The sequence below is a fragment of the Coenobita brevimanus genome, chromosome 110, assembly GCF_032717465.1.
Source record: "Coenobita brevimanus isolate Jiangsu-jjx chromosome 110, ASM3271746v2, whole genome shotgun sequence".
Taxonomy (NCBI): domain Eukaryota; kingdom Metazoa; phylum Arthropoda; class Malacostraca; order Decapoda; family Coenobitidae; genus Coenobita; species Coenobita brevimanus.
In genome coordinates, this window is record NC_137063.1 from 26,504,294 (window position 1) to 26,527,312 (window position 23,019).

General features: G+C 41.9%; 1 protein-coding gene across 2 annotated transcripts in view; it reads left to right on the forward strand.

Annotated features, from left to right (window-relative positions):
- The window catches only part of LOC145417381 (putative oxidoreductase YjmC), a 295,734-nt gene that overhangs the window by 259,602 nt on the left and 13,113 nt on the right, over nucleotides 1-23,019 (forward strand). For both annotated transcript variants that reach the window (XM_080286058.1, XM_080286059.1), the window contains exon 9: nucleotides 6,634-6,744. In XM_080286058.1, coding sequence (XP_080142184.1) covers nucleotides 6,634-6,744 — 111 coding nt within the window. The remainder of the gene's footprint in view (nucleotides 1-6,633; nucleotides 6,745-23,019) is intronic.

Here is a 23,019-nt window from a genome sequence, read left to right on the forward strand (position 1 = left end):
CCAAGTCACACCAATAAGGGACATAAAAGACTGAAATAAATGCAAAAGAACCATAAAATGAGGTTTTTGAGGTAGGTTTATACAATATTAAACTTTCTGGGTACTTACAAGTCCCTAGCTCCTGGACTGGTAGTTATGGACCCTAACCTAGCCTAACTCAGAAAAACACCCCCCTACTGCACATGCATAGCACCTAAGACACTACATATTCACACCAATAAGGGACATAAAAGAGTGAAATGAGGTGTTTGAGGTAAGTACAGTATGGAAAATACAGTACAGAACAGTATGAAACATTCTGCCTACTTACAGCAAGTCCATGGCCATCTCGATGAATAACCGCCTCCTCTCAGACTCTGACAGTAAGAAGGATTTCCTGAAGCACTTGCAGTACACTGTTCATGAAGTCTTGCACTTAACTTAGTCATTCGCACTCAGAAGTCTATTCTCTTCACACTGCGCACTCTTGTCTTACTTATGCTCCATTGTAACTTAATAAGTGTTGCACTCTGCACTTTAAGTCTTTCCACTCATAAAACCAATTTCAAAACAAATCACAAGTTTATTTATGTTAAATTTAGTTCAAAAATTTTTTCTTTTCACTCAAATTTCCAGTATGTATTGTTTTTCTTTCACTGCACAACACTAAATTCCCGTGTGGTCTAATGGAGAAGTTCTTGCCGTTTAATCACTGTCAGAGTCTGAGAGTATCGCTGGGAGGTGACCTAGGGGTGCGTCGCTGGGTCGTGGTGATGGCGTACCCACTGCAGATGGCCCAGAAGATAGACGCAAACTCACGTCGAGCGGTGACTCCACCATGGCTGATGTGCTGGGCTGTGGCTCGGAGCCAGGGCTGGGCACAGCAGGGGTCACAGGCCTGACAAAGCTGTCAATCGTTGATTGACGCAAGGAACGACGATTCTGACGATTTATGATGCGCCGCCTGAAAGCACGCACTTCCTCCACAAGTCCCGAGGGCCCCATCTCCCTGTTGCAGTCCGGGTGTTCCAGGTAGTCCAGAACGAACTCTAGGTGTTCCTGGAGCGCGCTCAGCTTGGGGATGGTTGGAGTTGTGTTATGCTGAGAGGAGTCCGCATCATCGTCTCCGTCCTCATTGGAATCTTCAAGCTGGGTACTGACACCTGCAACTGAAGATGCGATCTCAATATCATACAGGGTCTGATACCCAGGATCGCCCTCATCGTCATCCAACCACTCACGCACTTCGTCCACATCAACATCGTCGCTGTGCGCACGTAGACATGCATGGAAGTCATCCACGTCGAAACCTAGGAAATCGTGCTCCACATCTGTTCCGAGAAGCAGACGAGACCAACCGTTTTCTAGAGTCTTGACAGGGATTTCCTTCCATGCACTGGCCCAGTTGTAAATGGCAGACTTGATGTTGTAGCGGCGAATGTTTTCCAAAGTCCGCTGGTCTCGCGTGTCCCGTCCCTCCCTGCGCTCGTCCTCGTCCTCGAGAACAACCATCACCTCATCCAGGAACTTCCGTCGGTATAGGCACTTCTTTGCCACGATCACTCCTTGGTCCATTGGTTGGATGAGAGCAGTAGTATTAGGTGGCAGAAACATGCACCTAATGCGACCATTCTCAGCCACCAAGTCCTTGTCGCACGGGTGGGCAGGTGCATTGTCGAGGAGAAGGAGGGCCTTTACCTGGTCGCGTGGGATTCCCAGTTTCTCCATCTGGTAATGTATGACCTCCTTGATGAAATGGCGGTGGAGCCAGTCTTTGAAGATGTGGGCTGTGAACCATGCCTTCAAGGAATGGTACCAGACGACAGGAAGGACATCCATCACCCCACTAAGACACCGAGGCTGCTTTGCACGGCCAACAATAACGGGCTTAAGCCGGTGCATGCCGTTAGCATTGGCACAACACAAAGCAGATAGCCGTTGCTTGGAGAGCTTGCGGCCAGGTACACGCTTCTCCGTCTCCTCAGCTAGAGTGTTCGTAGGCAAAGAGCGCTCTAGCGGACGTCAGAGGAATGACGCACCACAACAAAGGTGTCCCGCACCGTGCATGCCAAGTTCAAATTACGGGTGGGATTTTTTTTTTTTTTTCAAATTTATTGCGGTTTTCGGACCATTTTGGGAATATTGGATCCCGGGACGATTATGTCTGGTAAGTGGGGATGTCCGGAAAGTGGGCGTCCGGAAAGCAGAGGGATTACTGTATTTCTATAGTTCTATATTTTTTATGCAAATAAGTATTGTTTTTTACCTACACACATATGAGATGGAAGAAAGTTCAGCTTCAGTATCAGTACCTAGCAGAAAGACTAGTGGTCATGTCCAGTTTCTGAGAGCACTATCAAAAACCTTATGATATTTTATGTGTATACTTTGAGTAAAAAAAAGAAAATGATAAAACCTTACGAGCAAAAATATGTAGGTGTGGGTGAGGCAGGGAAAGAATGTTTTTATCTCGCCTGTTGGCGAGGAGGAGTACTCTGCGTTTGTCGTCCAATTACGCTGTACACCAAAACTCTTGTACGTATCGATTTCCCGTAAGAACCATGATAAAGATCAATGAATTCTACGTATGTTCAGGACATAACAATATAATATCTCTGACGAAAAGACGGGAATATAATGATTATTGTGCGTGCATCACGAAAGTGACGCACGGCTGTGAGTATCCAGTCATTTTAGACGATTTACTCGAAAACTATGAGGCATATCGAAACCGGGGGGTGCTCATGAGAAAGCTCGTGAAATTCTGTGTAATATTATGCAATAAAAACATAAGGTGTGTGGGAAAACTTAAAAGCTCCCTGAATTTTTTTTTCAAAAATGGCTTTCAGTTTTTGGCTATTTTCTCGAAAACTACAAATCTTATCACAACCGGATTTCTCATTAGAAAGCTGATGAAATTCTCTATCAAAACTTCTAATAACAGTTTCCTGTATGATGGAAAGCATTCGAATGGTGATGTTGGGAAGTGAAATTGACGTAGCGAAATGTTTATTCACAGCCGCCTAATGTTGTTTTATTCGTGTTTTCCTGTTTTTTTTGTGGTGCTTATCAGGTAGAACAAACATCGACGAATAAGATGAGATAGGTTTCATGGCAGTATATTGATGTTTGGGTGGCGAAAATAAGGCGAGAATATGTGTTATTTGCCGCACGGGCAGCCGGGCCTGGTGACCTGGCGGATAAAATCGTGCGCCAGAAAACTTACCAAAACTTATCTTGCGTGAGAGGGTTAACACTCAGGCTTGGTGACTGGAAATTTTGCATTAGCTGGAATAGAAGACTATTCTTAACCATAAGAGTGTTATTGGCTCCAATATTAACATTCTTGGGCTCCTTTGAAGACTTTTTAGTTAGTATAATTATTAAAGAGTTGATGGAATTGAAGTAAGAAAGAATATACAGCTGGGTTAAGGTAAAAGTTCTTGAGAGAGGCTGTGGCTGAATCGGTAGAGAGGCGGCCTGCAGTCCTAATGGACCCAGGATTGAATCCCGGCTGGGGCAGGGAACAGTTTAAGGATTTGAATTTCCTAAAAGCAGACTTTCCTGATCTACCAGATGACTCGCCGACATGTTGTAAAAATACCCCTGCTAATACCAATACACCAGTCCTGCATGAGACAGCCCTAGCATGTATTCAATATGGACGGTGGGTTTTAGCGCCGAAGTGGTGACATGTGGAGGTGTATGAGGACTACTGGGCCTTGGGATAGGTCACTGCCCCCAAGAAATAGGCCTTGAAGCCTTTGCCCAGAGTCAGACACGTAAAAAAAAAAAAAAAAAAGTAAGAGTAAAGCGGTTGTTATTGTACAGTATAGTGGTGCAAATGACAAGAGTATAGTTTTACAGAGAGCAAGTGAAAGTCTATCTGTCTGTCTACTGCCAGACTTCTCAATCCCATAAGGGATGGCCACAAACAGATTGCCTCTAAGTCTCCCTGTGCAATGCCACTTCACTGCCATGCTCCCAGCTCACACACCCCTCTCTCATATACCTCTCCATTCCTTCTTTCACTCTTATTCTTAGCCTCCCCCTCCCTCTCCCCCCCTCCACCTCACTCACATACACTCTCCCTGTTAGTCTCTTGCTCTCCATCCTCTTCCCATGGCCAAACCACCTCACTGTATTTCTCCTAACGCTTTGTATTACATCCACATCCACACCACAGTGCTCCTTCACTTCCTCATTTGTCAGTCTGTCTCTCCATGTAACTCCACATGCTCCACTCAAATGGCATATTTCCACTGCTCTTGTTCTTGACTTATTTCCTTCCAACAAAGTCCAAGCTTCACTTCCATATGTTAGAGTTGGTATCACAATACTGTCATTCAGTGAGACCGTTTTACTTGTTATCTCTGCTTTCAAAGAACCAGCAACCTTTCTTTGCTGTTATACCCTTTCAGGCACTTCTACCTCTAAACTTCCATCCCTACTCATCACACTACTTAAGTACTGTACTTAAATGCACCCACAGTTTACATATCCTCCTCATCGAGCCTTACTGTACATTCGGTGACTTCACATCTCCCAAAGACCATAACTTTACTCTTCCCTACATTCACCTTTAGATTCTGTTTCCTGCACACACACCCAAACTCATTCACCAAGCCTTTGCAATTCCCCCTCATCTTCACTTAACAATACAGTATCATCTGCAAACAAGAGTACAGGGAATTTCAAAACACTGCCCACTCTCATTAGGGCCACTCCAACATCCACTGCCCTATCTTGTATTTCTTTTATAACCCCATCCATACGCAGATTGAACAACCATTGGGACGTGACACATCCCTGTTTCAATTGAACATTCAGATAGAAAATTTCACTCAGTTCACTATCCACACACACTGCAGCCTTAGCACCCTGATACATACTCTTCACAGCATTCAGAAACTTACCATTTACTCCATATATCCTTAATACTTTCCACAGTCTTTGTCTATCCACCCTGTCATATGCTTTCTCCAGATCCATGAAGGCCGCATACAACTTCTTACCCTTCACTAGAAACTTTTCCACTAAAGACCTAAGAATGATTATCCAAACAACACAACCTCTTCCCTTCCTAAAACCTCCCTGTTCTTCTCCAACTAATTCCTCTGTTATTTCCCTAACTTGGTCAGTAAGTTACACTAAGAAAATAAATGCCCTTATGATTATCACACACTTCTTTTTCTCTTTTTCGTTTGTACAGGAGAATGATTATACCTGACTTCCAATCCACTAGGACTTTCCTTCCTCTCAGGCCAATCTGCACATCTTCCATATCCATTCTATGAATGGAGATATAAGCAAAGTTGTACAGAAAGAAGGTGAATGTGTATGAAGAGAAGAGTTAAGTTGTACAGAAAGAAAGAGAAAGTGAATGTTGATAAGATCTCTACAGACAGGTAAAAGTGGATTTATGAAGATGAGAGTAAAGTTGTTGAGAGATGTGATGATAGTTAAAAGTATAGTTGTTGAAAGTAAAAAAGAATGTGACTATAAATAAAGTATTTATGTTGTAGAGAGAAGATTAAGAAAAATTTTGATGAGTAAAGTTGTTGATAGAGAAGATAAATTGACTGTACACTGAAGTAAAGTTGTTAAGAGAGGGGGTGAAAGTGAATATAATAAAAGTTGTTGAGAGAGGGGATAAAAGCTAATTTAGTTAAGGGTGGAGACAGAGAGAGAGAGAGAGAGAGAGAGAGAGAGAGAATGACAGTGAATGTAGATTAGCCATAGGGAGAGAGAAGGTGAAAAGGAATTCATATAAGAATAAATTGACTGTTGTTGAGAGAGGGTGGAAGGGATTGTATATAAGAGTAAAGTGATTATTGTTGAGAAAGTGAGGGGATGAAAGATTAATAAAATGGAAGTCCTTGACAGAAGATGACTCAGTGCACAATGTGAAACTGTGTAAGAGTTTAACCCATTGAAGTATTTTTGTATTACTCTTGCTATCCCTGCTTAATGTACTTTAGGAGTGGCTGCCTGAATGGAAGGGGTTATATTCTGTTAACTCTTCGAGCAGGAGTGATGTTTCCTGATGGTTTATAGTAGAACACATTCCTGATTTATGAAACCCGCCTATACAGAATGCCATCATTATATGTCACTCATGTAAAATTATATATTTATTTTTTATTAAATCCACTGTGATTTCATAAAAGTTCCATTTCTGATTAGAAAGCTGATTTTTCAGTTTTCCACAGTTTTCAGTGCCAGAAATATGTTAGAAGTTTAGATGTGGTTTACTATAGTGGATTAGGTTAAGGTACTCTCAGTCATATGCTGTTGATTGGGCAAAGTGTATTTTTATGATAGAGATTGACTGTGAGAGTACTGTACTGTACTTGTATGTGAGTAAGGTGGAAGGGGAGTGGGAAAGGAAGACAGGGGATGAGGTTGAAAGGTACAGTATATGAATGAAAGTGGTACAGGTTGGAGGGAGGATTGCTTAGTGGTGCAAAACAGGGCAGTGAGATAGTTTATGGGCAGCACCCCTGGGATTAGGGCATCTGGCTGTAGATAGATGGATAAGAGATGATAATAGTGCTGTACCAGTGTAGTAGTAGTAGTTCTAATATTTTAGATTTCATCCATGACTTATGATGAGGCTTAACTGTATTTACTCATCTCTGTCAACCCTGCCAGGCTGATCCTGAGAAACCAGTGCTGGCAGCCGGTGATCCTGAGAGGACCCACTTGGAGAAGGTAAAGCGCGAGGGGGGCATCACCTACCACATCAACCAAATCAAGGATTCGGTAAGTGGTTTGACAATCATTTTACTTTCCAGTGGGGAGGTTTTGTTTCGTTTTAGCATTCCTTTGCAATATTAGCTTCAAATAAATAATTTCCATGGCAGCGTTAGTTTTGGGCATTTTACTTTTGCTTAGATGGTATGGTCATGGGGAAGAATAAGGTTAGTTTTGTTAGGTAAAAGGGTATAGTAGAGAGTTTGAAGTTGGGATGAAGCATGAAAGGCCAAGGAGGTCAATGGATATGCTAAGTTAATGTTTGAGGAAACGAAGTTTGGAAGTTGGGGAGTTTGGGAACTGAAAGGGGTTCGAGTTGGTAGGATGAAATATGTCTGAAGGAGCACATGACAAGGGTTTAGCACTCTCCTTTTTTTCTTTCTTTCTTTTTCCTTTTTTTAATACTTAATAGATTGACTCAGAAATGAAGGTAGTGTGGAGCACATATATGATATAAAGAAAAGTGAAATACAGGATGCAAACAGTCTGTTGTATGAGGTAGAGCCAGGATTTGGGGGACTCTGACTTAGTATCTGACTTATTTCACTGCACATGTTGTTGATAGTTTCCCCTCTTTTGTGCCATCTTTCTCTCTGCATTGTGGCTATTCCTTACTCTCTCCTGAAGTAAGAAAAATAGGTAGGATGATGATGATGATGAGAATGATGTTGGTTCTGGATAAACAGTGAGACCTTGCTTTATTGAACCCATTTATACCAGACTTTGAATATAATGGACCTCTTGACCCTACCACAACTTTTTTTATGTACTGATCCAAGGTCTGGTATAGGGAGCACATCTGACAACCTGCTGGGTAAATTTTTTAAGTACCAAAGCCAAGCATGGCATTTCCTCCCCCTTTCATCATTATCTATTAAAATGAGGACCAGCATTAGTTTTGTATAGCATTTTAGTCTATTATATGTCAAAGAACACAGGCCAAACCCATACAGTGCTAATTTATTGGTATCCTATAACTTGTCATATATGGGGTACCCGCTGTACCATTTTACGTATATACCGACCCAAGCACTGGTATAGCGGGTCCCTATCAGATATATAACAAACTATCAGATACTGTATACCAATTGCCTGTTTGGTAGAGAGGTGGCCTGCAGTCCTACAGGACCCAGGTTCGAATCCCGGCTGGGGCAGGGAACAGTTTAAGGATTTGAATTTCATAAAAATTAGACTTTACTGATCTACCAGAAGACCTGCCAACATGTCGTAAAAATACCCCTGCTCATAGCAATACATCAGTCCTGTATGAGACAGCCCTAGCATGTATTCAATATGAACGGTGGGTGTTAGCGCCGAAGTGGTGACATGCAGAGGTGTATGGTATGTAGGAAGGACTACTGGGCCTTGAGAACAGGCTGTGAAACCTATGCCCAGAGTCAGACACATTAAAAAAAAAAAAACATCCATCCAGGAACTAAACCTCCACAATATTCTTCCCACTTCGCTGGGGCAAGGTGCTATCAGCCACAATGGAACATCGGTTCAGTGCATGGGACGGCCCTGCAGGGGCAGTCACATGCCCAAGGTTGATGGGTCTGCTTGGCCAGACAGATGGGTTGGTCAACAATAACAACAACAACAGCCTTGGTTTTGGTTGGAAGTTTGTTTCCATTGCAGTCATGGTTTTAGACATTAGTTTTCCTTTTCAATGTTGGTTATAAGTAGTGTTTCCTAATTTAAATTAATTACCCAACAAATGTAGATGACAGCATGGAGTTGCGTGTGAATGGTAAATGCTGTGAGACAGAGCCAAATTTTGGTCTGAATGGTGAGATGAACAGATGTAGTCCTATATTACTGGGTCTTGGCATTAATGCTCTTTTTTTCCAGGTGGATCCTATCCACCCTTTACTGTATATTAATGTGAAGTAAGGTTAGGATAATACTGATTTTAGACAGTTCTAAGATTTAGCTACACCTCACAGATGTCATGAAAGTAAAGTTGAAATGTTCAATTAATTGATGCCCTCCTCTCCCTACCCACCATTGCAAGTGACCAACTATGTTGTGGAAAATTTTAAATGCTTTATTTCAGTGGGAAGTGATGATGGTTTTCCATTCATGCTTTCTTTTCTTATTCCTGTTCATCCCGTTGACTTATGAGAAATACAAGTTCTATCCAAAAGAAACCGAACTTTTTAAATAGCTCACTAACATGCTGGTGTAACGTGATTGTGACAGGAGCACTGTGTAGTGGCAACTTTTAGCTTTAGTCTAACACAGGGGTCCCCAAAGTGGCCAATATTGACCCCCAGGGGTCGATGGGACAATCCAAGGGGTCTATAAATGGCTGGGGGGTCAAAAGGGGGTTGATGAATGATGGAAGGTTGATTGGGGATCAGTGTACTGAGGTTGAAAGCCAGAATGCATGTAAGGAATTTAAATAAAATACAAAGAATGTCGTGCGATAAATTATGAGTTATTGCTTCATGATTTATATATAATTAGTGTTTATCATATATTTCAGAATACTGTAGTTTTATTGAAACAAAATGATAATTTATCATTAGCCAGAATCACATGATGTGACCACACCATTATGATGTTTCTTTTACTTAGATGAATTACTTTGATATTCTTCTGTCATATGCAGTACTGTATTTTTACTAATACTGAATAAACATATTAACTGTCTTTACTGTACACACGAGCTCTTCATATCTCTTGTCCCGTCTACTTCATGCTCATCTGTACCCTGCCCCTCGTACCTCCCACCCTCCCCCTTGTCTCTTGTCTCTCCTGTCCCAGGAAGGATATATGTACAGTATGTGTAGTATTCCTGTTGACTTCCCATACTGAGTGTACTCCCCCCACCACATAGGAACATGGACTCTGGTGAGTCAGTACGTTTTCAGCACCGATAACGATAGGAGTGGTGTTAGTGAAGTGATTACTGTGCCTCTACTAACAAACATAATAACAGCTGCTTATACCAAGAGGAAGTGCCAGCAGTGTTCACAGGAATATTTGAAATTTGGACCCATCAGTTTGTTCACCAATGAAATAATGTCTGTGTGCCTATTATGTGAAAAGACTTTCAGTAATGATGCCTTGAAACCTGTGAAGATAAAAGACCATCTTGAAAGAGCTCAGTCTGATAAGAAAAACAATGATCTTCTTTAAGTTTAAGGCACTGAAAGAAAAAATAAAAAGTCAACCAATTTAAAAACATTTTTCAAAGCACCTTCCAGTGTTGATAATATAGGAGGACTGAAGACATGATAGAGTATTTATCTCACCATAACAAAGAATGGAAAATTACATACAGTTGATGAGGAGACCATAATTCCAGCAGTTAAAGAGGTGATTGAAACTGTAATGAAGAAAGACTCTCAACCTGTTCTAAAATGTCTGCCATTAAGTGCCAGTACAATGCAACAGTGACGATGAGATGGCCAATGATGTGAAAAAAGCTTTGACATCTGAGCTTCAACACTCCCAAGTTTTCTCTCCAACTCGATGAGTCAACTTTCAGCAGTTCAGATATTCTTATGACCTATGTGAGAAATTACAGTCCAAGTCAAAAGTGCTTTGTTGATGAATTTTTGTTTCCCAAGTATCTTAACCCCTAAAAGACTGGTGTCCACATATGCGGTCACGCCTTTTTTCAAACTAGCGTGGGCATTGAGGTTGCTTCCCAAGTTCTGTGGAGGAGAAGGATGACAATAACAGACCCCCACGACCACCCCTGCACTGTATTGCACCCGCATACCCTGTGACTCACCAGTTTTTGTCTGGTGTTGTGACATTGAAGATGTCACGCTTTTGCTTGATCTCCTCCCTTCGCTTGGCACCCGATGATTCACATGGATCAGGCCCATCCACATCCACACCAATTAAGATCATTTCTGGGGGCCATCCAAAGCTGCTTGGTGATGAATTTGTTGACCAGAAGCTGGATAAAACAGTGAAGAGTGTGTCATTTTGGGGAAATGAGAGTGGTGTAATGCACAGTGCTGACGAGCCATCATTTCTTGCTGTAGAAGGCAATAGTGATAGTGAACATGTCAGTATGCCGCCACTACCTGCAACATCTGAGGGCAAGGGCAAAGGGCCTTTGATGAGGCAGGGCCAGGAGTATGAGAAGGGAGTGAAGCAAATGGCAGCCCTTACATTGCAGTAACAGTGACATGACAGTGATGTGATTTGTGATGTTATCATCATTTATTATTACTGTATAATACTGAGTGTCCAGCTTATTGGGAAAGTGTTGTAAAATGGTTTTGCTAATGTATTTCACTGCAGGTGTGTGGTAGTGCCAGTGCCAGGGCAGTGAATTATAACTACTGCAGTAATCACACAGTGTTTATTTTATGTGCAATGTTGAATAATAATTTATTGTGAAAATCGGAGTGTGGTAAGCTCCGGATAGCAGTCATGGGAGTGAAAAACAGTGATTTTAGTACATCTTCTTCTAAGATCACTGCCTGTCCAGTGAAAGTTCAGGTAGTTTTAACGCCACCTCTCTCCTGAAGGTATGTGCTTTCCATTGGTACCTCATTTTTTTACTCTAGCATTACTCATTATGTTTTCATAAAGGTTTAAATTTGTGTTTACATTTGGCTGATTATGCCCATCCTAAGTGTATGGCACACCATTCTGATGCCAGTCTTTTAGGGGTTAAAGCTGATGCAAGAGGTGAGACAGTTTTTCGGTGTTTGGAGGAGTATTTGGAGAAGCATAGTATACCCGTCAGCAATATTACTGCAGTGGCTACTGATGGTGTATCAGCAGTGGTTGACCACTACAGTGGATTTGCCACTTTACTCAAGGAAAATGTACCTGATGTACATATTGTTCATTGTATAGTACACATATGCCATCTTTTAGCCAAGAAACTCAGTGGTGAACTGCATGATGCCTTGGAAATGTATTTCAGAATAATAAAGTCAAAGCATATCCACTCAACTCGCAATTGTTTGCAGTCTATCTATCAATCTGTCTATTGCCAGACACCTTAATCATGTAATGGGTGGCCACAAGTAAATTGCTTCCATGTTGCCCTGTCCCCTGCCTTTTCACTGCTCTGCTTGCTGTTTGCAGTGCTTTGTGAAAAGAATGATGAAACTCTGAAACAATTACTTTTGCACACGGAGTTTTTTTTTTTTTTTTTTTTTTTTTTTTTTTTTTTTTTTTTAAATAAATAAAATGTGTCCGACTCTGGACATAGGCTTCACAGCCTGCTCTCAAGGCCCAGTAGTCGTCCTACATACCATACACATCTCTACATGTACCACTTCAGCGCTAACACCCACCGTCTCATATGGGACTGGTGTATTGGTATTAGCGGGGGTATTTTTACAACATGTCGGCAGGTCTTCTGGTAGATCAGTAAAGTCTGATTTCATGAAATTCAAATCCTTAAAGTGTTCCCTGCCCCAGCGGGGATATGAACCCAGGTCCGGTAGGACTGCAGGCCACCTCTCTACCGATTGAGCCACCGCCTAGGTGTCTTGGGGTGATAATTTGCAAAGACTTGACAGCTCAGCTGTGCAGTTTCAAGCAGATCTAAACCCATCACTATGTGGAGACTTAAAAAGTGTAAGATTTCTCTGTTCTGTTTGGTAGACCTATATTCAAAATTTAATGAAGTACAGAAATATCTGTAGGGTAAGGATGTTATGATTATTCAGGCCAAGAGAACCCTATTAGACTTCCCAACCAAAGTACGCCTATTCAAAGCTTCATTGGCTTGTACAATGGATCCTCACATCTGGCAAATACAGTAGTCTAAAAAAATCGCACCAGATGCGAAACCACCAGATCTGGGGCAAACTTTAAATGGGGAAAAATTAACAGGAGTCTTTTGCCACCCAAAAGTTACCCATCCACCATCCAATCCTACATTGCCCCATGAGGAGCGTAGGGGCCCGGGGCTAGGGAATTTGGTCCTGACATTTAAGATGAGAGTGACCAACCTCACTCATCCCTGAGTGGCATTACATGAGCAATAAACCCCAACCACCCCTTAGATATAAACCTTCACTCGCTCAATCCGATTGGAGCGCTGTAATTACCCACTAAACCACCAGGCGGCATAATTTGGTTGTATGGTTACCACCCAGTGTAGTAAATGGGCTTGTCACTCAGTGTAGAGTCACCCACAGGCAGAAGGAAGAGAAAAGAATAAAGGAAAGAAAGACAAAAGAGGGAGTGTAAAGTCACCTTTAGGCAGAAGGATGAGGAAAGAATGAAGTAAAGTAAAACAGAAGAGGATGGAAGGAATGGAGGGAGGAGAGGAAAGGGCAGACACACGTGAGCAGCACTGCGTCGAGTGAGTGGATGGGGAGCCCCCCACCTACCGCCATACCCTATTTTACATATTTTTGTACTTTTATCCTAAGGAATTTGATCATATTATACTAAATGTCAATATAAATAAGTCAATCAATCAATCAATCATTTCCTGTAGCACCCTCGGGGATGCATAGGGCCTCGATGAACTCACACCACCACATCCTATCTTGTGCTAACTCCTCAAGATCTCCTCAACACTCATCTCCAGCTTCCCGTCTCATTGTCCTCACCCACGTCTCTTTTGGCCTTCCTCTACCTCTCCTACCAAGTGCCACCCACCCTGGTGTACCTCGTACTATTCCCTGTCTCCTATACACGTGTCCTAGCCACTTCCATCGTGAGAACCTAACATATTCATCAACCGGCTGCACTCCCGTTATTTCTCTAATTCTACTATTTGGTATCCTTTCCCATCACTTAACTCCTAATATTCTTCTAAGTGCTTTGTTTTCAAACACCAAGAATTTATTTTCCATAGTCACTGTGCTGTACCAAGACTTGTGTCCATAAATTAAGATACTCCTAACCATTACCTTATAAAGTTTGATTTTTGTATGCACAGAAAAATTGTTATTATTCCAAATATTTTTAAGCATTCCCATTGCCTGATTAGCCTTCTTTAACCTTTCCTTGAATTCAAAGTTCAAAGAACCATCCTTGGCTAAATAAGTACCTAAATATTTAAACCTATCAACTTGCTTTACAACCATACCTCCAATTACACATTCCTGCGCATTTTCCATATTCATATTGATTATTTCAGTTTTTCCACAATTAATAACCAAACCCACCTTGCGACCTTCACTCACCAAACAGTCCAACACTCTCTGCATCTCTTCTGGCCCATCACAAATCAAAACTATATCATCTGCATAATCTAAATCCAAAAGTTTCCTGTTCTCTCCCCAAAGTATACCTGCACCGGTTTCTGTTCCAACGCGTTTCATAATGTAATCAATGACCAATATAAATAGTAAAGGCGATAGAACACCACCTTGAATTACTCCGGACTTGACTTCAAACGAATCACTCAGACAACCATCAACCATAACTTTACAAAATGTGTCCTCATGCATGTTCATAATGACCCTCATAAACTCCTCTGGTATTCCATAATGTCTCATGATCTTCCCCATAGTCTCTCCCGAAACACTATCAAAAGCCTTTTCAAAATCAACAAAACAAAGACTTAACGGTACTCTCATTTCATTAACTTGCTGCATCAAATGCCTAACTATAAAGATCTGATCATTGCAACCACGTCCCTTTCTAAAACCAGCCTGTTCATCCCTCAGAATACCCTCAACCACCGGCTCCAACCTATTTAACAACACGCTACTGAAAACTTTCAAAGCTATCGGTGACAAAGAGATTCCCCTCCAATTACCACATTCACTCAGGTCTCCCTTCTTCGGAACTTTAACAATTACACCATTCTTCCAAACTGATGGTAGTAACCCCGTCACCCATATCTTATTGAATAGCTTGGTCAAGATCATTATTAATCTATCCCCCTCCACTTTAAACATTTCCGGAAATAAACCATCCTCCCCTGGTGCCTTATTATTCTTTAACTGTTTTACTGCTTTCTCCACTTCTGCAAGACTCAACTCTCCTGTTTCTATATTTAAATCTTCCTGAGCAGACGGTATATCCTCTTCTGGTGGTATTGGTCTATTAAGAACTGTCTCAAAATGCTCTTTCCATCTATTTTTAATATCTCCATCTTTGGTCAATAAATTTCCTTCCCTGTCTCTAACTGGTATTTCCTTGCGTTTACCTGCATTACCACTCAGTTCTCTAATCGATTCATATGCTATTCTTTGACTCTGTCCATCATTTTTGTTTATTAAGATTTCAGTCTCTGCAACCTTTTCATCCACACATCTTCTTTTATCTCTCGTAGCTAACCTTCTTACTTCTGAATTCAAACTCCAGTACGCAGCTCTTGCTAATTCAATCTCTCGTTCATCAACGCATTGCATCTCCTCAATTTAGCCTCACCTCTCTTTTTTATCATATCCCACGTTTCCTCTGATATCCATTTCTTTCTCCTGAATCTATGTCTCCTTCCAATCGTACATTCAGCAATCTCATGCAAAACTTTGTTCACATCCTCCCACATCTCATCTACACTTCTCTCCCCCTCTTCCAACGTTTCCAACACCAAAAACCTATTTCTTCATTCTAATCTGAATTCCTCCTTTTCTTCTCCTTCCCTTCTAAGCTTAACAATATCGTATCTACCAACACCAGATTTCTGATTTTTAAGTTTAAACCTTATTTTTGCAATGCTGAGTTAATGGTCACTACCAATATCCGCTCCCTGTTTAACATGAACATCTAGCAGAGAACTTCTATGCCTCCTACTGATAGCGATGTGATCAATCTGATTTTTATATTTTCCACATGGCGACACACAAGTTGTCTTGTGTATATTGCAATCCTGAAAGAGTGTGCCCCCGATGACTAAGTCATTTGCTAGACAGAAGCTTCCAAACCTCACTCCGTTTTCACTCATCCTACTACCAACTCCCATCTTACCCATACATGCCTCAAATCCCTCATTTGAACAGCCCATTACTGCATTAAAGTCTCCAACACAGATCAAAACATCATGTCTAGGTACCCTTCCTACTCCTTCTTGCAACTTTTCATAAAATGTGTCTTTCCTTTCATCGAGTGCATCATTAGTAGGTGCATAACACACAAACAGACTGATGTTGCCATGATTTGATTTAAACCGTGCGTAAAGGAATTGAAAACTCGTCAGTATCAAGTTCAGGAATGTTTTATTGGGCCAAAAGTGTGGGTGGGTTATTGATTGATGAATAACTACTGGGCGGCAGCCTGGGTCGTTGCCTCATCATCTCTCCCAAGGTCACCATCGTACTATTGTAACAAGTTCTGGCTGAACACCACCAGACACAAGAACCAGGCATAAAAACTAGTCAGGCAAGGTGGTAGCTGTGGTCTGTGTGGTGGCAGCGTACACAATGGTGTCATCACAAGATGGCTGACAAGTGCCGAGCTGGATACACACGGAATTTCATATGGCAAGTGCTCGCCAGATGCGAGGCCGCTTTGCCATATGTGGGGCTTTGGAAAGTTTCTACCTGACACCAGATATGAAACCGCAAGATAAAAAAATGCCAGATGCGAGGCCCCACTGTAGAAATTTCCAGTATTTTTAAACCTTATGTCAATCAGAAGAAAATTAAAATATTTCAGATAGTGACCTTGAGATATTCACAGTGCACCATGACATAATTAAAGGAAGACTTTAAATTACACTTTGAGAACATGGAGAATATGCACATGCCTTACTGGATTCTTATGCCTTTCGATTTGGAAATAAAAAATGCAGATTGACTCAGTTACAGGAAGAACCCTACACTCCTCATGGGGCAACATAGGATTGGATGATGGATGGATGGACTTATAGATATTACTGGGGACCTTGAAGCAAAAGCATTGTTCAGAAGTAAAAGCCTCAGTGACAATTGGAGCAATGTAAATCTGTCTATCTATTGCCAGATGCCTTAATCCCATAAGGGGTGGCCACAAAAATATTTCCTCCATGTTGCACTGACCCCCACCATTTCACTACCCTGCTCCCAGCTTACACCCCCCTTTCTCATACACCTCTCCACTCCATCCCTCCATCTCATTCTTGGCCTTCCCCTCCCCCTTCCCCCCTCCACCTCACTCACATACACTCTCCTTGTCAGTCTCTTGCTCTCAATCCTCTCCCTATGGCCAAACCACCTCAGTGTGTTTCTCCTAATGCTTCCTATCACATCCACATCCACACAGCAATGCTTCTTCACTTCTTCATTTGTCAGTCTGTCTCTCCATGTGACTCCTCATGCTCCTCTCAAATAACTCATTTCCACTGCTCGCAAGTTTGACTTGTGTCCCTCCAACAAGGTCCAAGCTTCACTTCCATGCGTTATAGTTGGTATCACGGTACTGTCATGCAGTAACTTTTTCACTTCCATGCTCACTTCCCTGTTTCTTATCACTGCTTTCAATGAACCAGCAACTTTTCTTCCTCGTTGTACCCTTTTAAGTGTGTCACCCTCTAAACTTCCATCCTTACTCATTGCACAACCAAAGTACTTAAACGCACTCATATTTTCCATTTCCTCCTCATCCAACCTCACTGTACTTTCAGTGACTTCATTTCTCTTGAAGACCATAACTTTACTCTTCCCTACATTCACCTTTAAATTCTGATTCTTACACACTCTCCCAAACCCATTCACCAAACCTTGCAGCTCCCCTTCGTCTTCACTTAAAAACACGGTATCATCTGCAAACAACAGTACTGGAAGTTTCCAAATGTTGCCCTCTCTCATTAGGGCCACTCCAAATTCCAGTCCTACATTACATCTCTTTTATAACCCCATCCATATACAGATTGATCAGCCATGGAAACATAACACATCCCTGTTTCAATCCAACCTTCAAATAGAAAAATTCACTCAGTTCACTATCCACACGCACTGCAGCCTTAGCACCGTCATGCATACTCTTCATGGCATTCAACAATTTCACATTTACTCCATGTATTCTTAACACTTTCCACATCCTTGTCTATCCACCCTGTCATATGCTTTCTCCAAACCCAGGAAGGCTGCATACAAGTTCTATCCCTGCTTTAGAAACTTTTTCACTAAAGACCTGAATATGTAAATCCATCCATTTATCCATCATCCAATCCTAGGTTACCCCATGAGGAGCGTAGGAGCCCGGGACTAGGCAAGTTGGTCCTGACATTTAAGATGAGAGTGACCAGCCTCACTCATCCCTGAGTGGCAGTATGTGAGCAGTAAACCCAACCATTCCTTGGATATAAACCTACACAGGCTCAGTCCGATTGAAGCACCTTAGTTACCCACTAAACCACCAGGCTTCGTAATTTGGTTATGTGGTTACCACCCAGCATAGTAAATGGTTTCCTAATGTACAGGAATAAATACTGTTGCTAATTACCTCTGGGTTTGTGCAGTGGTTAAGCCATTTTTACTTGCATTCCCAAGTTCTTACATGGTTGAAGCTGGTTTTAGCCGTGCAAATGTAACAAAGCAGAGGACAGACTGAACCAGGAAGAGCATTGTGACTTACGACTAAAGCTCACCAGTCTCCAACCAAATAATGCTCTTCAGGTGCATCCTTCCCATTAATTAATTGTACCAACAATTGCAGTGAAAAAGTATGTTAAATCATTTAATTATTATATTTTAATCCACTCACTGGATGTAATGCTGCCTTCATTCTTCACTTTTATCATTCTTTTTCTGTTTCTGTCATCCTCTCCTCCAGTTTCTCCCATCATTCTTGTCACTTTTTATTACTCTTTTTTCCTTCTCAGGTAGCTTTACATTGAGTGATAAAGCTAATGGTTTCCTGTAAGCTAGGAAGCCATTTTCATTGCTGGATGGTAACCATATAACCAACCCATACGTGTTTCCTATGTGTCAACAAGTGGGTTGGCGGAGGGTTAGTGCCTCTCCCTGTAAAACCCTACCTCACAGACAAACGGACACCTCTTACGGGCTTATAGCATCTGGCTGTAGATAGATTGACAGAAATATCACCAATTTTTTTATGAAGTGCTTTCTTATTGGTTGGTGGAGGCACTCACCATCCACTCACTTAATTTAGTGGTGCTCTCAGGGGCCAGACCTTTCCTATCTTTATTCCATGCCCTCCATCCTTCCTCTTCCGTCTTTGTTTCCTTCATATTTTCCTCTTCCTTCTGTCTGTGGGTGACTCTACACTGAGTGACAAGCCAAATGGTTTCCTGTATGTCAGGAAACCATTTACTGTGCTGGGTGGTAACCATATAACCAAGTTATGGTGCCTGGTGGTTTAGTGAGTAATAACAGCACTCCAATCAGATTGAGCTGGTGAAGGTTTATAACCAAGGGGTGGTTGGGGTTTATTTCTCACGTAATGCCGCTCAGGGATGAGTGAGACTGGTCACTCTCATTTAAATGTCAGGACCAACTTGCCTAGCCCCGGGCTCTTACGCTCCTCATGGGGCAACATAGGATTGCAAGGTGGATGGATGGATAGATATTATTATTATTATTATTATCATTATTATTGCATCATCATCATCATCATCATCATCATCTAATCCTGTGTTGCCCGATGAGGAGCGTAGGAGCCTGGGGCTAAGCAAGTTGGTCCTGACAATTAAGATGAGAGAGACCAGCCTCACTCATCCCTGAGTGGCATTACGTGAGCAATAAACCCCAACCATCCCTTGGATATAAACCTTTTCCAGCTCAATCTGATTGGAAAGTCTTAATTACTCACAAAACCACCAGGAGCCAATAATTTGGTTAAATTTTTACCACTCAGCATGGTAAATGGTTTCCTGGTGTACAGGAAACCATTTGGCTTGTCACTCAGCTTAGAGTCACCAGTAGACAGAAGAAAGAGGAAAGAAAGAAGGAAAGAAAGACAGAAGAGGAAGGAAGGAAGAGAGGAAAGGGCAGGCACCCAAGTGTAGCACTAAATTGAGTGAGTGGATGGTGAGTGCCTCTACCTACCACCAATTATTATTATAACCATTATTACCATTATTATTATTATTATTATTACTCTTATAATTATTATTATTTATATTATTATTATACAGTATAACCAGATTATGCCACCTGGTGGTTTAGTGGATAATTAAGGCTCTCCAATCAGATTGAGCCTGTGTAAGTTTACCAGGTGTATCCCAGGGGTGGTTGGGGTTTATTGCTCAAGTAATGCCACTCAGAGATGAGTGAGGCTGATCACTCTCATCTTAAATGTCAGGACCAACTTGCATAGCCCCAGGCTCCTACACTTCTCGTGGGGCAACGTACTGTAGGAATGGGTGATGGATGGATGAATGGATTATTATTACTGTTAGTATTATTTTTATTATTATTATTATTTTTATTATTATTATTATTATTATTATAAATTATTATTATTCATTGTTTGACAATGTGAGGAAAAATACATAGGAAAGAAAAGGGATATGTATTTCGTTTTTGTTGATTTGGAGGCCTTTGACAGAGTCTTTAGTGATGGTGAAATGGGCAGTGAGAAAACTGGGGATTGAAGAGTGCAGATAAGAGTGGATGGAGATTTGAGTGATGAATTTTCCATGATTGTTGCTGTGAATCAGAGGTCAGTCTTGAGCCCCTCGTTGTTTGTCATGGTACTTGAAGCCCTCTCACATGACTTCAGAAATTGACTCTCATGGGAGATTCTGTGTGCCAATGATTTGATGTTGATTGCAGGGAGTGAAAGGGAGGCGGATGAAAGATTTAGGAAGTAGAGAGATGATGTGGTACACAAGGGCTTGAGAGTAAATGCAGATAAAACAAGAGTGATGATATCTAGGGCAGGTGGCAGTAATGTCAAAGAAGAGGGGGAGTGGCCATGTGTGGTTTGCCACAAGGGTGTGGAAAGTAATTCCATCTTGTGTAGTGTTTGTGATATGTGGGTGCAAAAGAGATTTAGTGGTATTAGAGGTAGACTGTGAGGTAATCTGATTTCATGTGTGTAATATGTCGGGGAGAGCATGTGGAGATTGTCAGGCATGAAAGGATTGATCTTGCTGGTGAGTCTGTCAGGTGTGTGAAAGAGTTCTGTTATTTGGGAGGCATGTTATGTGCTGGACGTGGGGTTGGAGTGGCAAGAATGAGGAGTGGTTGGAGTAAGTTTAGGGAGCTGTTGTCTCTTCTGACATTGAGAGGGTTCTTCCTCTGTGCTAAGGGATATTTGTATGCAGCATGTGTTAGGAGTGTAATAGTGTATGGTAGTGAGACCTGGACAGTAATGGAAGGGGATGTTCGCAGGCTCAGACGTACAGAAATGACACTGATTAGGTGGATGTGCAGTGCATCCTTGAGTGCGAGGCCTGGGGGGGCTAGGTTTATGATGGAAGACTTAAGAGGTTGGATGGGACTGGACTGTATTGATGTTTTGATGATGAGAGATAGATTAAGATGGTTTGGGCAAGTGGAGAGGATGGGGGATGATAATTGGGTGCAGAAAGCGAGAAGTGTTAATGTTAGGAGTAGGGTTGCGAGAGGCAGACCGAAATAGTCCTGGGACGAGGTCATCAAGTGCGATTTCAGGGATCAAGGACTGAATAGGGAGGCTGCCAGAGATCAAACAGCATGGAGAGCTGCCATTAGGCGACCAAGGCTGATGCATGCAAGCATGTTGGAGCCTTTAACCCCTGTGTGCCAGTTGATGTGTATAGCCGTCACGATTTTGGGCACAGACCAACGCCGGTTGACGTGTATAACCGCATGCGTCTTCCTGTCACCCTTTGAACTTTAACTTATCCTTACTCATCGACAGGACCACCTTGAGATGTTGGGATACTTTCATTTGAAAGAGGAAGAGTTGATGAGTATTATGTATCCTTAACCCGTCACGTCCCGACCACTTTCGCACCTCCGACACCCCCCAGTCCCGACCATTTTTGGAATTTTTTTTTTTTTTTGGCTAAAACCTCCGCTTTTGGTGAGAAACATCGAAAATTCATAGAGAAATCGCTCACCTGAGGTTTAAAATACTCGATACAGGTAGGAGTACCTCCTTACCTTAAAGGGTTTTCTATCAGGCTGGCTGCAAAGAAAACGAGTTCTATGGGAGGATAACTATTCCATACCACTCCTAAACGGTATTTATTTATTTATTTGGAACGAATTTATATGTAGTATGAGAGTACCTGTATATTGGTTTTCAAACAGTAATATAGGCTTTACAGTATAAGCATTGTTTCACTCACTAACTCATCACCATTCCTGACCTTCTTTTGCCACATTACCTGATCATCATTTCTGACTGTTTCTTCCGCTAATGCTATGTAAACTTTGTCCTCCACATTGTCATCGATTGGGGAATCACCCTGGCCCTGAATGTCTTTATTGGCCAGGTCACTGGTAACAGATGATTGCCGAGACAATGGCGTGGGGGGGGGGGAGGTTATGCAGTTAAGGCATTGTCCCTGCTTGGCATCTTGTAGAGAAATAGAGGTAGGTGTCCCGTGTATACGTACGAAAAATCATGCATGAAAATTGAAAATTGTGCAAATTAGGGACCTTGCAATTGCAAAACATACCAGTATGTTGACGGGACTGGCAAATGCAAAATGTTGCAACGTACCCATACGTCGACGGGACGTCTCGGGTTAATTTTTTCTCTAGCTTTTATACAGTAGTTTTCTTTAGCTATTATACAGTAGTTTGGCAGATACACTATTAGGGTTTAAAGTAAGGGTATTTTTTTTCCGTCATGGATATCCCCCGTAGGGAGGAGCGTGCGACATAATTAAAGCCCCGGCATGTAGGGGTTCAAAATGAAACAAAATGAAGCAATTATTATTACTGTACTGTTAATTAGTGGTAAGTGGTGGCGACCATCATCCACTCACTGGAAATGCTCCCTTCTTCTTCCTTCACCTTTTTCATTCTTTTTCTGTGTCTGCTCTCCTATCTTCCTATTTCTTCCTTCTTTCCTGTCACTTTTTATTATTCTTCTTTCCTTTTCAGGTAGCTTTACATTGTGTGACAAGTCTAATAGCTTTGTGTTCGCCAGGGAACCATTATAACACTGGATGGTAACCATATAACCAACCCATAAATATTCCTTAGTTGTCAGCAAGTGAGTTGGCAGAGGGTTAGTGCCCCTCCCATTAAAACAACAGACTCAAATCTGCTTCCAAGCGATTGGGTGTGCTAAGCCGACTCCGTTCCTTCTTTGCCCCTGCACAATTGTTGACTCTATACAGGGGTTTTATCCGCCCCTGTGTGGAGTACAACTCTCATGTGTGGGGAGGCTCCCCACATACAGCTCTTCTCAATAGGGTGGAGTCAAAGGCTTTTCGTCTCATTAACTCTTCCCCTCTTACTGACTCCCTTCAACCTCTGTCTCTTCACCACAATGTTGCATCTT